Source organism: Calonectris borealis, chromosome 2 (genome assembly GCF_964195595.1).
Source record: "Calonectris borealis chromosome 2, bCalBor7.hap1.2, whole genome shotgun sequence".
NCBI lineage: Eukaryota > Metazoa > Chordata > Aves > Procellariiformes > Procellariidae > Calonectris > Calonectris borealis.
Genome location: NC_134313.1, coordinates 66891816 through 66907759, shown reverse-complemented (window position 1 = coordinate 66907759; position 15944 = coordinate 66891816). Strand labels below are relative to the sequence as shown.

General features: G+C 34.9%; 1 protein-coding gene across 14 annotated transcripts in view; it reads right to left on the bottom strand.

The window, feature by feature from the left end:
• ZNF236 (zinc finger protein 236) overlaps nucleotides 1-15944 on the bottom strand; it is a 92986-nt gene that overhangs the window by 55472 nt on the left and 21570 nt on the right. For all 14 annotated transcript variants that reach the window (XR_012672402.1, XR_012672403.1, XM_075142201.1 and 11 more), the window contains 5 exons: nucleotides 15498-15676; nucleotides 12197-12321; nucleotides 8660-8832; nucleotides 6112-6258; nucleotides 4083-4154 (listed from right to left, as the gene is read on the bottom strand). Coding sequence is in view for 12 of the 14 variants with exons in the window: in XM_075142201.1 (XP_074998302.1) it covers nucleotides 4083-4154; nucleotides 6112-6258; nucleotides 8660-8832; nucleotides 12197-12321; nucleotides 15498-15676 (696 nt within the window). In the remaining 2 variants the exon portion in view is untranslated. The remainder of the gene's footprint in view (nucleotides 1-4082; nucleotides 4155-6111; nucleotides 6259-8659; nucleotides 8833-12196; nucleotides 12322-15497; nucleotides 15677-15944) is intronic.

Genomic DNA, 15944 nt, shown 5'->3' with positions numbered 1-15944 from the left:
TCACCAGTGGGACAGATGGAAAATCCCCATCTCTTCAGATTCCAATTTAGCAAAAGTGCTATAAACATTTCAATACGTATCTTACAAAATAAAACACACTATATGCCATTTTCATTGCAATAAACAGGAACTGAAGCAAAGTGTTTTGCTGAAGTGCGTAACAGCTCTATAGAGAGATAATTCATTTTTTTGAAACAGAATGCAGGGAAGCTCTTCAGTAGAGCGGGAAGCCTACACTAAAAAGTCTACAAAATTCTCCCACGCCTTAGCAGGAGAAAAAAGAATTGTTAATGAAGGAACTGCTTAACATCATCTTTGACATGAAAATTACAGTATTACATGTATTTAGCCAGTGTGTTCATGTATTATACAGCAGTTTATATACAGTCTCATGGAGGCTATTTTTTCTGAAAAATAATACATACATATGCACGTGTATAAAGTTTGTTACCACTACTATTAAGATACCCTGTTCATTATAAAAAGTTTCAGAGGTCTCTTAGTAGGTCTCACTTCAATAACTGATTTTAAAAATAGCATAGATAATGAAGTGTTTTATTACTACTTCATAATTCCACATTTGTTCAATTAGAATAGTGGACCTTGTGATCACCCTTAGTCTGTCTGATCTGCTGTGTAACACAGACCATGTGACTGCTCTGAGTGAATTACTCCTTCAAGTAATGTAACTGTACAGAAATTATAGCAGTTCTTTACATCAAGTAATTTATTGTGGTAACTTTTTCTGTTGCTATTCAACTTCAAAAAGTTGCTCCAACAGTAAATTATCCACACTAAAATTCCATACTTTATTTCAAAGTGTGAATTTGTCTAGCTTCAACCTTCAAAACTTTTTTCTTTTCTCTATTAAAGACTTCACAGATTTTTCCCTTTTCTTCAGAACAGCAGATCAAGTCTTAAATACTTTTATCTGATGGGCAAAATAGATAATGCGCCTTGAATCTCTTCAATAATAAAACACGTCATATCATACTTTAAGAATTCTGATGGCTCTGCTTCCTCCTGTATCTTTGAATAGTGAACATTATAAACAGACAACCGACAAAAGCAAAAATTCCCATAATGAAATAGAAAGCACATACAAGCTTTCATTTCTATGTGAAGTTTTTTCTCTAAATAAAAAGACCAAAACTAATCTTTCCAGGCAAGGAAAACCTAACTTTTAGCGGATATATCAATTATTACCTCTTCCACCCCTATTTATGAGGGGAATTTAAAATCCTTGAAAACTCCTATCCCGTGAATATGGCCTACTTTTCCCGTTCTTCTTGGCCATATCAGAACATATATTGCTTGGTACACCCAGCTCATCAAGAAATCCAGATCACTCTGTATCAGTGATTTGTCCTCTTCATAAATTACCTCAATCTTTGTATCATCCTGATCCGTGATGATTTTATATTTTCTTCCAGGTCACTGATAAAATATTAAGTAGTGTAGGGTCAAGAATTAATTTCCAAGGGACTCCATCAGAAACACAGTAACAGTGGTGATTCCCCGCTTACCTCTTTTACAAGTTCTGTCAGAAAGTTTTAAAAATCACTCATGGTGCCTCACATTAATTTTAGTACGTCATTCTATTTGAAAATACAAAAATATCACTGCTTTTTAACACATCCATTACAAGAAGGAAAAGGAAGAATCATTAAGGATGCAACTAGCTCTACGTACCAAAAAGCTAACGTTACGTAAAGGTAACGTTACATAAAAGTTACATAAAAGAAAATGTAACGTTACATTACAAAAAAGAATAAAAGAAAAAGACTGTACATGGTACAGTCCCATGGAGGAATGTGAGCATATATCCTAGTTCAACAAATGAACAGCAACTGCACATAAACAGGCAGGCTGTGCATCTGAAGGCACGTAAACAAGCAGATAGTACAAAGGAGGAATATCTGAAAACACGTAACAAAATTGCCGTTGATTCATCTTAGCATTGAGGTCTGTCTGCATTAGTTTTGAGATGATGCCATGCATTCCTTTTCCAGAAGATTCCCATACATGTTACAGTATACAGTTACTACTCTAAAAATAGAAGGTACCCTAGCAAGGGGAAGGAAAATTCAGGTTTTTGCTCTAACTGCTAGACTAGAAAGTCAGGCTTCTCCTTGGTTGGTTTCCTAAATCCACTACACGTCAGCTGAAGTTGACTCTGTAAAGCTTCACACTTAAACTGCTTGGTGGCTCAGCAGTTACTAAGTCATTCTCAGGAGAAGAAACAGGTTTGAGGACACTAAGACTAAGGATGGAACTGGACCGGTTCTCCCACTTGGTAGCCAAGAGCACCAGGCAATTCTGGGAGAAGGGGGCAATGGGATCCATTGCTCCCAACTGGCACCTCTCACTGGGGTGAAACCTGGCACTCTGCATCAAGTACAGGGAACCGCACAATGTGGGACAATTGATGATTATCTTCTTTTCAGACCTGTGCTTTCACACACGCACACAGCCCCCCCCAAAAAACCAGGCATCACCTCTGATACCACTCCTTACCAAGGAAAATAATTTCAATTGGTTAAAAAAAATGAAATATGAAAAATTTACTCAAAATAAACTGCTTCTGAATCTTATAAGAAACATGGTATAACTATTTATTTAATTGTGCTGGTTTTGGGTGGGATAGAGTTAATTTTCTTCATAGTAGCTAGCATGGGGCTATGTTTTGGATTTGTGCTGAAAACAGCGTTGATAACACAGGGATGTGTTAGTTACTGCTGAGCAGTGCTTACACAGGGCCAAGGCCTCTTCTGCTTCTCACCCCACCCCACCAGCGAGCAGGCTGGGGGTGCACAAGAAGCTGGGAGGGGACACAGCCGGGACAGCTGACCCCAGCTGACCAAAGGGATATCCCATACCATATGGTGTCATGCTCGGCATATAAAGCTGGGGGAAGAAGAAGGAAGGGGGGGATGTTCGGAGTGATGGCGGTTGTCTTCCCAAGTAACCGTTACATGTGACGGAGCCCTGCTTTCCTGGAGATGGCTGAACACCTGCCTGCCGATGGGAAGCAGTGAATGAATTCCTTGTTTTGCTTTGCTGCATGCACAGTTTTTGCTTTACCTATTAAACTGTCTTTATCTCAACCCGCAAATTTTCTCACTTTTACTTTTCTGATTCTCTCCCCCATCCCACCGGGGGGGAGTGAGCGAGTGGCTGTGTGAGGCTTAGTTGTTGGCTGGGATTAAACCACGACATTAATACAGTAAATATTAGTAATTAATTAGTTCACGTCAGTTCTGTTCAGCTTTAAGTTAACTGGTCCTGGAACACTGAATTCACAGTAAAAGATAAAAAGAAAGTGGATAGACTGGGTATTGCAATTCTGCAACATTTCCTAGTCCTTGGTTTTGTGGACTCCAGTACATGAGAAGATAATCAGTGGCTGAAGTTGGGAAGAGGGGAATGCAAGTCAAATTAGTCTGTCACTAAGACACCATGCTGCAACCTATAGCTGACAAACAACATGCTACATAGCTGCAACAAAACACGCTAATGCTCTCACTGTGACTGGCACATCAAGACCTGCCCGCCTGTACATCAAGACTGCTTGCTATGGGGCTCCGGCAAGCCAGCCCTGCATCATCCTTCCCCGGCTCCACAGCCTCCTGCTGAGCCCCACGGTTCCCCTGCTGCCTCAATTCCAACCAACTCAAACAGCACCAACAGAGCTCCTTCCCTCTCCACCCAAACCATGATATCCCTGTGAAGTAAAGTCAGAGGGGCAGGATACTCCGGTATTTATGACAGGCCTTACTCTTCTCTGTCTTTTTATACAGGATAATATTTGCCTCCATTTTGAAGACCTAATGAACAGAATTATGTGCAAAATCATGACTGTATCACGAATGAAGGAATATCATCCATTCAAGACCTGTTCCATTTGCAAATAGCCAGCTGCATTCACCAGGAAGTTTGCTTTCACATATTATCTGATCAACTTATCACAGAGGGCTGCTGCATATCCTTTTCCACCAGTTAAATGAAAGCTTACAAAATTGTAGAATGTTTCTCCCACTTTTAGTCTTAACACAAAAATATGACAAAAACTGTACACTTACATTCTTCCATTTGTTATCAACAGTTTGCAAAAGATTAGCAGGGGATGTTGTTAAAGGCTGAGTGACAGAGTCCTACAAAGAAATGAAAATAAAGTATTTTAAGCCTTTGTTCAAAAAGAAAAACATGGCTAATATCACGCATAAAAGTAGCACAGTTCCTTTTCCCACTGTATGGAGACCAGGGACAGAAAAAATGAGACTACGCGAGAGCTACAATTGTACCTAGAATCACTACTGGTGCTTCATAGTTTATATACATTAAATAAACACAAGTTACAGAAACCAATACCTTAGTTATAAGCACTGATGCAGCAAAAGACAAATAACAACCTTACAGTAAGCATATTTTATAAGATGTACACATGTATCACAAAAGAATGCATTCTTTGGTAGCACAGCACTTCAGGAGACTTCAACTTTTGGAACTTGTTGTATTAAGGACATAATCATTGTTCATCCCCAGGTATATAACAAGGCATGACAGAGACTGATCACAAACTTCAGAACAGAATTATTATACTGGAGATTTGTAATTAAAGAAGCTCTGCAAGTTTTTAGCAGAATGAAGAAGGCAGTTCTAATATAAGAATGCTAGCGCTAATCTAAGAATGTACCATCTTTCTATAGCAATAAAAATCAATCAATTACTAAACCTCTGAAGTTTCAGATATAAAATTAGAAATAAAAAGTGTAATACTCTTTTAATATGCAATTGACATGTCGTTATTATCTTTGTTCTTCCTTATTAAACTTCTTGGCATCTGTTTTGAGAAAGAAATTTTTTTCTCCTATTTTGCTTATGCTATTGTATGGAGGTAATGTTATTTTTCCCCTCCTTCATGCAAGCAAAGAAGTACGCATGCAGCAAAGATAACAACAACACACTTCTGTAATATCAATATGCAATGCAAATGCAAAATACTCAAGCAAACGAAAACAAGAAAAACACAGCTGGACAGGGAAAGCAAACATGAAGTAGTATGAAGGAATCCTTTTCCATTCTGCTTTTAACATTAGGCTTGTATGTAGAGCAGACTGGAACAAAAAGACATAGAAATTATATGGACTTGCAAGCAAACAGGACACGAGTCTTTTTTTTCTTTTAGTTAACCTGAAGAGAAAAATAGCATCTACCATACAAAAAACCTTAATGAAATCTAAAAAAGAAAAATGGTTCTCCAACAATACACTACTAAACACTTGTTTTCAACAAGATACAGCTGTATAATGAAATTGAGACTTCAAATTTTAACCCTCCTCTTCAAAGTCTGATACTACTTGTCATCCGTTGATCTTTAAAGCACAAAAGTTGGAAATGATGCAAAACAGAATGGATACAGGTAGAAAAGGTAGTTCTGTTCAAAGAAAAAAAAATGTACTATGACACATTAAATATGCACTAGCTCAAAAAATAAAACAGTCTTATGAAACCAGAGACACTTTTGAAATTTAGCTTCTTGTATCTTGGTAAACAAAAAAACCCCCCAACATTCAGTGCTTCCAATAAAGCTAAGATTTTTTCCTTTATGATCTGTCAAATAAGAAGCTAACATTCAAAACAAGTTATCAGAAATACTCAGAAGAAAAATCCACTATGTCTTTAAATGGACTAGAATTATATACACAATTTCTGAAAATTAGTTAAAACTAATACATAATTTGAAAAGTTCCAGATTTCATTGTTCCAGCAAAACTTCATAATTATTTTTATGTTATCCGGGGAGGAAACCTTTCTTCCACACACAATCTGTAAGCACCAGAATTATATTTTACTTAGTTGTAGAATAAAATGTTGTATTTTCATCTAAACCCTCAAATCGTAAATCCTTTTTTGCATATACTTGGCCAATTTACATTCTGCCAATATTTAATAATGCAAATCAATTCCAAAAATGACACAAGACTTCAAAAAGACAAAAACCAGCTACAGGTCTTTTAGTTCTAACCTATCTGAAGAAATACTGGAATTAAGATATAGATCTAATTAAACTCTTAAAGGCATTTTCACAATATACCAAGCAAAGCTTACCGCTGTAACATGAGATACATCTGTTGAAGAGCTTGCAGAATTCTGTGGACCACTCATGTGCATCTTGCTGATATGTGTATTTAAACTACCCAAGCTTTTGAAGACACAGCTACATTCTGTACAGTTGTATGTAGGGCCATTCTTCACCTTCAAGAAAATAAAAAAAATTAAGTAAATTTTCCCTAAAACTACCAAATTTTGTATTTCTCATTATTTATCCACATAACAAATATACTATGAGGTTACAAGAGCTAAAATGGTTTATTTTTCCAAGTTACTGATATCCAGTTATGGAATCAGTCTGGTATCTCTCGGATATAAAGTCAACTGTAATCTACGTGCATGACTGTCATCTCCTATTACCACTTCTCAACGTTGGGAAGCACCAGATAGCAAAACAAATGTCATCTGGCAAATGAGGCCTCAGACTTTTCCCTCCTTACAATTTCCTTACATTACACACTTAGAAGCAAAACTGAAATGCAACTTTATCAATTAAGATGTGCCTAAAGATGTAACATCATACATAATACAAATGAAAGTTTGGAAATATGAAGAGAAAAAGGCAGATAATTTATCTTCAGATTTTGGCTCTCTTCTGTTTACTTTTGTAAATGTATCTTTTATAAATTACCAAAAAAAAATAAAATCCCTTTTTCGGGTCAAAGTAGAATGAAGGTGAGATAGATTGGGCCAAAGGCCATAGGGACTGCATGGGGAAAAAAAAAACACCACACCAAAAAAACAACACTGTGAAGGGCACGGAAGTTTAATATACAGTTTGAACTGAATTTGAACATACAGGATGAGAAAGTGATCAGCAGCAACTTGTTTGGAACTTTCAGGCCAAGCAGTTGAGGTAACTAAAGCAGCTAAATTTGCAGATTCCAACCACCCTCACCTCCCCCTCTTCCTCAGTCTATCACATAGCAGTAAGAACCAGTGCAGTACTTTCAATACGTAGGGAACAACAAAGTCATCAAAAGAAAACACGCTGCTTGCAACATAGTATGGAATTTTGCATTTTCTGACATTAGTTTAAACTGGTAACAAGACTTTCAGAAAGAGGTATGGACTAATAAAATACAGGTATGACTAAACAGTGATACATAAAGTGAGAATCAACCTGTTTCATTATCACATGTAACGTTATTTTGTGACTGTCTCAGGATAAAATGAAGAATTAATAGAGTTCTGCATGCAATCTTGAAGGAAACACAGCAATAGCAAGAAAGAAAGAAAAAAAAAACACCAACAAATGATCCAAAGCATTAACTAAAATATAGGCTCAGGATCACGAAACATAGCATAAAATGTGATCAAGAGACCGCATTTATTTAAAGTCCCTTATCCAACAACTAACTTTTTTTTTTCCCTTCTTACAGAAACACAGAGTAACAGAGGAAAAAGCAAAAAATATTTTTGGCTTGATCCCCAACAATCTTGTAATATTGAAAAAAATCAATGTAAATTATGAAATTAATGTTGGCGCATTTTTTTACACAGCAAAAGCTATCGCATATAGGGAGCTGTGATCAGTGAGGAAGACGAGTCACACAGAGTCATTTGAAATGTAAACATACAATATAATATAATTGAGCGTAATACAAAACACTAAGACACATTCAATGAAGGACCATATCCGAAAAGTAAGAAACTCTAACACACTAAAACGATCCTTAGTAAAAAAATCCAATAAAAAAGATCTATCATTGTAACACAAAAATGGAAAACAAGAAAACAAATGTCAGAGTTCAGGGAAAGAGTGAGAGCAGAGATGATGTTCTGCATGCAGGAAAAAAAAGAGAAAAGAAAAAAACCTGCCTCTATCAGTTTATACCTTCCAAATCAAAACTAGGTCTCTTTCTATGGGTATTTCCAACAACTAATTACTAAAGTTAGCAAGGAAATTACTGAGCAAAGTTGCATAGCCAATGTTGCTCAGAAGATTATATTACATTATCATAGCAGTACCTTTTGAATCTTAAAAATTGTCTGTCATAAAGAAGAAGAAAAAAATCAGCATAAAGAGGTCTGAGACAACAATGGTTTTTATCTTATTTTGTAATTTTCTTCTGCCTGTAACGGAAAAACCTCTGAAAAAGGCTGTAAGATATATACTTCAAAGACAAATTGCAAGTATGCTCTATGATGGAGTTAGTGGGTTGCTGTTTGGCCTTGAAATTTTTCACCATTTTCTGCTTTGCTGCTTTTGGCTTACTTTCATCTGATTCTAGCCCTCGTTCTCCCAAGACTGACACAGGTACATTTCTGTACACCTAAAACCATTAATAATTTATTAATCTATCAATGTATTGAAAAGACAATGGTAAATGAAGGTTTTGCTACTTATCCTAAGTACACATTTATTCAGATTAAGCTAGTTAGGAAAGCTTGCAGGTAAAACCAACAAACTAGAATCTATACTACAGCAGTGAATCTATATTGGCTGCAGAAAGCATAGGAATAGCAAACAGGATAATTTAAATATTGAAAATGGAATAAGCAGTATATTAGCACCAACCACTTTATGAATAATTGTATTTACCTCTGAATGAACTCTCTGTATGTGTGACTGAAGATTGCCTTTCTGAGAAAAGGCTGCAGGACAAAAGGCACAAGCATGGGGTTTTTCACCAGTGTGCTTGATCATATGGGTCTGCAATGCCCCCTTCTGGTTAAAGGCTTTTCCACATTCACTGCATTTAAAAGGTCTTTCACCTGAAAGGGAAAAAAAGGATGTGCGGGAAGGGGCTTTCAATAACCGTCAGAAGTTTCCTGTATCTAAATGAAAAATTGTATCAGTTAAAATAAAATACTGCATATAGATATCTGTACATACACACACATAAACACAGCAACATACGTCATTAGGTGTTTTGACAAAGAAATTGTTTATCTCAACCACCAATCTCAGCATCTACTTTGATAAAGATGTAGCTTTAGTGAAAAGTTTTATGACCTAGCTCATGATGATCAGTTAAAATGCGTAAAATAAATGAAACTTGCATGAAACAATTATTTAGAACAGCTTCCCTCAACTTGTGGTTTGGAAGATGTCAGAAGTTGATATGCAAAACCACTGGAGGAAAAGAAAAAAAAAAAACCACACATATGCCATTCTTTTACACCAAATCCTATAAAATGCATACACCTACACAGAAAAAAACCCGGGAGCAGGGGGTGGAATGCACAGTAATAAATAACTAACAGTCAAAAATTGAACTTTTTATTTAGTCTAAAATCAAGAAGTCTTACAGCAACACTGCAAAAGATGGCCTATGGTTCCCACTTACCAGTAAATATTAATAGGCATTCATTCTTTACAACCACTTACTGAAAATGTGCAATGAAATAATGTTTTTATTATAATAATAAGACATCGTACAGCCCTGCTCAAAAAATAATTTTAAAACCTGGAATGTTCATATTACATTAAAGAAAATGTAGGTGATGTTGTTTCAGGAATGCTCTGTCACTATTTCCTGATTTTGGTGTTCTCAGTGCTGTGCATACTTACAGTTATTTGTACATGAACAGATTAACTATGAAAAACTCCCCAGAAATTGTAAGTGACGAGAACTGCATTAACATATTACAAAGCTACATATTTTAAACACACAGTACTAAGAACAAAGTTCAGTTTCTTGCAACCATATGTCTTAATTGACTACTGGAAATCTCCACTGTGAACTCAGATTACTTTTTTTTTTTTTTTACTTTTTACCTTTTTTTTTTCTTTTAGTGAAACAGTTTAGCTGTGGTAACTCCAAAACCTTGAGAACATTTAACACTTTGCCTTTGCACGTTTCTACAGCAAAAACACTACAGGCATGCTGTACATTATGTCTGCTACACCAGTAAGTATTAGCATGTGCTAAATATTATGCACGCTAAAGCAGTTTTAATCAATATTTTTATATGACTTCTAATTATGTAGCTGTAATTACACCTAATTTTAAATTATTAATTCTTAATTAAATTCACATTGTTTGAAATAAAAGCAGCTATTTTCTGAAATAGATTACAAGCATATAACTCAGTATCAACTCTGAGGGAATGTATATTTTCTGTTCTGCTGCTTACAGCTTTTGAACATGCTTTAAGGTCTGTGGGTTTTAGCTGTGTATTTTTTAATATAGATTAAAATACAGAACACTGATTCAGATCTTCTTGAAATACAGTGACAAAATTCATATTGGGCTTTCATAGGTAAAAGGCTTAGCTTCCACTAAGAGTTGCTGGTGGACATATAGAAGTATTGCTTCAGGTTAAGTTTGCCTATTTAAGTAAATTTCATTACAAAAACTAAATCTTAATCCTAGTGTGGAAATGTGGAATTTCTGTATTTCTCAAGTATAACTTAATAAAATACAGATTTGGGAGGGGGAATGGGGGGTTCATTACTTATTTATTAATATGGGAATTGCAGTCCCTGAGAGTTAGAATTTTGTCTTCCCAAAGGGTTTAAGTGCTTGAAATTAATAGCTATGAACAAAAAAAGTATTGCAATTAAAACACTAATGTAATGCTGTACATGTAGCACAGACATGCTCTTTTAACAATTAAAGACTTAAGTATTCTAAATTCTTTAAAACAGAGTTCTTCTTTCCTACATATTTTACAGTACCTCAAGCAATTGGATGCCAGGCAGATTGTCTGCAGATTTAAAGTAATAACACACTTCACAAATTAAATGAGTATTCACTAGCTACTCGGAACTTAAAATGACCTACCGTCATGTGCAGATTGGGGTTACATTTTCTGTCTCTCGTTTCCCAGAAGACAAAAGTCTTTTTACTCTTCAAAAGAACTATAAATGCTCTTGAACTTTTTGAAGCTTTAGAAAAGTGTCCTCAATGAACTATAATCTCATTTCTTTAATTCTGACTAGAATAAGCTAAAATAATGTACCAAATAGATACAAAACTCTAAAATAAGAAAGTTAATTTTCAATTACTTTTTTTGGATATTTCTTTGATGCAACTTTTAAAGCAGGTACAAGGGTGACCTCTTGCATTACTGTTTTACAATTATAAAGCTTAAAAAGATTCCTAAGAGTCACGCAACAGAATTTTTATTTCTCCCTTGGCAAACAAAGTCATTCTTGTATATGGCAACTCCCTCTGAACAGACTGCTAATACAAACAACATTGCACGCTTACATGATTTTCTACTTTAATCAGCTAAAAACTAGACAAACAGCAATTTATTCACAAGATGGAAAAATACATATATATTGCAGATCACTGGAGCACCTTCAGTGAAGGTTTTGGTTAAAGCCAAACTTACGCTATATTACGTATGTCTGGCTAAAACTTGAGAACTATTCTTACAGTTCTCTGTACACTTCAAGAACTTTTGTATTATTTTATACTTAGCATTTTTCAGTTATTTCAATTGCTTAAGGGTTAAACAAATGCACATATTTATTACACTAATTTTGCAAAAACCATCTACTATTCGTTCTCGAAAACTGAACAGTCACCTGGTCTTCTTCAAGCACCAAAACTACAGTCTAGGCTTATCACCTCGCAAGCTCACTTTGGATACCTGAAAATGGCAGTTACACTTAAGTATAGAAAATATATGGCAGCAAATTTAAATAAATCAATCTAAAACCACAAACAAGGCCACTATATTAGTAGTATTATTCATTCTCCTGTATTTCTACTCTTTCTGTGATTGCAAATTTTAGAACCTGTTCTCTAGAGTATGTGAGATCTTATTTAGAGTACCTGACTAGCCCTTATCTAGGTATTCCAATTTTAGGGCCCATTGAAACTTTAAGTACCAAAACTGGTATTCTGTAACAAATGAAACCTGTAAAGTACTTAAAATTTCCAGATGTATATCATTAGAAAGAGTTAAAAAGATTTTTAAAAGCATATAAATTTCATAAGCAAAAGGAATTACATAAAGGGTGTTTTAAACCAACAGCATCTAATTTAAAACAGCATCTAATGAGCTAGATGTATTAATACTATTTCAAGTCCCAACTGGGAGAAAAATATTTAGCATTTCACAGATTAATCGAATTTTGTAAAACAAATGCAAACTAAAAAAACAACTTCCACAGTCTTACCTGTGTGTATCCTAACATGTCGTGTTAACTGACTCGGCTTCTGGAACGTCTTTCCACAGTGGGGACAGGAATAGGTAAACCCACTTCTGTCAATATTTCTGTTATAAGATCTGGTATTTGATACCCTGTCATTTAAAAAAAAAAAAAAAATTTAAATAAAATCCTCTTAATCCTAATATTAAACATTATTTTGAAGAAGCTGATTTTACCCCATCATTTTTTAACATACAGTGTAAATTTGATGCCAATGTACAGTATCAGCTGCAACAGTTAAAAAACAAACTCTTTTAATGATACTAAAAGAACAATGTAAATGGAGCACTTTCTAAGTGCCTACAAACACCAAGAATTTTACAGTTATTTCTGGAATAAAATTGATACTTCTTAGAGGTTCTCTAGAGACATTTTCACTGTAAATTCTGCTAGAAGTGTACAGTGATTTCACAACTACTATTTTAATGGGAACTTTCAACTCTGTGCAACTTTACTTCTTTTGCCTGAACACAGCAAGACTTTTGTTCTTAACTAGAATAGGAAGATCTCACGAAGTAAAGCACAAATGCAGTTGCTGAGGTCTAACAAAAACAGGTTAAGAATTCAACAACCCAAATATTCACCACTGCTCCTCAAATACAAATCACAGTCTCCACAGAGACATGGTAACAGATGATATAAACTCCCATAATTCATTTCTGTACAAATAAAACTAATTAGTTTAAATGACTGCTGAAAAACAGCAATGTGGAAAAAAACCAACTGATTTTATGCTGGGAAAAAAAGAAAAAAGAAAACCTAGGGGATATTAAAAGACCATTACAACTACTCAGCTAAAGAAGGTGAAACCAGAAGGCAGTGTGATATCTAGAGCACTCCACATTTTCCATAGTGCCCGAGTATTTACACCTACGCAGTAATCCAGCTTGTCAGTTCTGCTTAAAACTAACTGAAATTATACAAATTTAAATACCTGGTGTTCTTCTGAGCAACTGAGAAATAAGAATTAGCTGATGTGGACCAGATGTGCAAAATACACCACCACCTTGAAACACAAGTTGGTATAACAATATAAAAAATAGCAGGGGAGTAACAGTCCGTGCATAACACAGAAAATCATTAAACTTCTGCTCAAATGATGCATCCTTCTACTCTAAGAGAACATTGATATTCAGTGTGTATTTGAAGGAAAGCACATTTTCCCTTCCAATTACTTCAAACAAATATTACATGTGTTTTTAAACTCTTTTTATACTCTTGCAAAGCGAGCACAAAGTTTGGGTAATATGTTTTACTTCTACATATTAATTGCATCTATCAAAATTTACTGAAGTATCCAGAGTAAAATCAACTGAAGATTGAAGAATAGGACACAGAACAGCACAGATGTTAGAACCTCTTCTTCCTTCCACCTCAGGACAGATCTAGACCAGCCTGATTGTCAGAAAACGCCCTCTGATGAGCAACATCATCTCTTTCAACTACAGCTGTGGCATTTTAATAAAAGAAATAATAGCCAATTTGGAGACAATTGCAGGGACAGTCCTTCAAGATCAGATCATCTTCTAAAATATTCCCTCATTTAGAGTTACAATGATCGTTTTCTTTTTAGCAAAAGGTAGATACTATATTTAAATTATAACTTCATAATATTTTCCATTCAAATGTTTGCAATAGTTTCCATTCAAAAGTCCCAACCTTATTGGGACGGAAAAGTGCAGCCACTTTATGAAAAAAACTTAAGGGAACAAGGCTTTTCATGATTTTAAATCCTAAAAATTTTTTTAAGCTTATTTTACAATGAAAAGCAGGAATCGCAGAGTAAGATTTTTAACTACTGGTGTATGTCTTTGAACTTTATACACAGTCAAACAGATTAGGTCAAATGTTAACTTTTCATAAGTCATCTGAACAATATGAGAGGATTGTGTCAAATAATAAATTAAAAAAATCAGAATGTCCATGTTTTTCCTTTCAAAACTACTTCTACTGAAACATAGAAGGTGGAGCAGGATCACTTAAGCAATTCATTAACCTGGCTCACATACATGGATTCTACTGGTACTGCTGGTGAAAGGACAGTAAAGCACCCTTACAGACAGTAGTTTCTTGAATACAAATGCACCATGTTTCTACATCTGAACTGATAAATAAGGTGAATCTTATATAAGACAGCTCTGAATCCAGAAATAATCCATGTTTATGAGAATAAAGATAAACAAATTATTGTGGAGCGCTTATATTTCATTTGTATCAGAATGTAGCATGCATAATACTCTCTCAAAATCGCAGCCATCATATTAGAGTCACTCATCCATTCTTTATTTATTCATCCTAACTTACACAGGAGATGTCCACAACAAGAAAGTTTTTTGTGTATAATATTATATAACTCAATAGAAACATAACAACTTTACCTCAATTTTCAGTTTGCAAATGGAAATCTACAACAATACTTCTTTAAACCTTCTGGAACACAACTATTAAGATCTCACAACCTGCATCATCTGCTAATAAAAATAATTGGAAATACCCAATATTTCTCATTTTTAAATATGTTTTTCCCATCTGTTTTTTATAGAAACAAAGTAAAGATTAAAAGAGAGATCACCTGTCATAAATCTTAGGCTTTCTTAATGTATAAACTAAACCAACAGAAGTAAGTTTTTTCTTTCTTCTAACTTAAAGTAATTTTCACCTTCCTAAAAGTGAAGTTAAACTAGAGAGCTGAAAGAAAGGGCAGAACAAATTTTCACCAAAGGTAGGAACAGCATTTATTAGGCCTGTTTTTTCCTCTTCATTTTGTGCTTTCTCAGATTTACCAGAAACTCACAGCAGGTTGTGGTGAGGGCTACTTGCAAAAGACGATTAAACTGCAAGAACAACTTATTTCTTTGCAGAAGGTAAGTATTAGGATTTTTGCAGTTACAGTAACTGCTGCGTAAAATTAGTACACATTTTCTTCAACGTACTGCCATTAGCCTTTAAAATCACACACAAACACACTTCAAAAAGCACTCTGTATCAGAAAAACTTTGCCTGTGTTTACAAATAGCTAGCAGATGGAACTATGCTTAGCATGGGTGCCTAAATACGAAAACAGCACAAGAAAAAGGCGTCCAAATATAACCACCTACTTTAGCAAGGTTTTAAAAAACAAATGCCATTTCATAACAGCATACCAAAGAAAAGAAATGATCTGCATAGATCATGGTACTTTGCTGACTGGAAATGCTACTCTTGCTTCCCCCAGCTATCACCATAAAAGTAACATCTGCTCATTTTGTTACAATCCTGTGATTGTCACCTTATTTTATAGTGAGTTTTCATATGCTCCTTTAGCTGTGAGGAAGTTTCAAATTCCTTTTTGCAAGACTTGCAGCTGTGGATCCTACTGCCTGCCAATTCTTGACGATGTTCTTCCATGTGTATGGACAGCTGACTCTGTAAAGTAAATTCATCTCCACACTCTGAACAGATAAGATTCTGAAAGAGATAATAGAGACTGATTTTTCAAAAGATTCCCAAACAGTGGTACACTTGCACAAGCTTTGCTCAAGTAGATGAATGTATCCTTCTATGGACATTGGCAGCTGGAAGCAAGCAGCAATAAAAGTATACAAGCGAAAAAAGTTTATGAGCCCCATAATATAAATCATGAACAATAATCACTGCAAGCTTATGGTAATATTTATATTTTAAGAAACTCCACTGAAACTGAATTCTGAAAAAGTTCATATGGTAGCAGAAACAA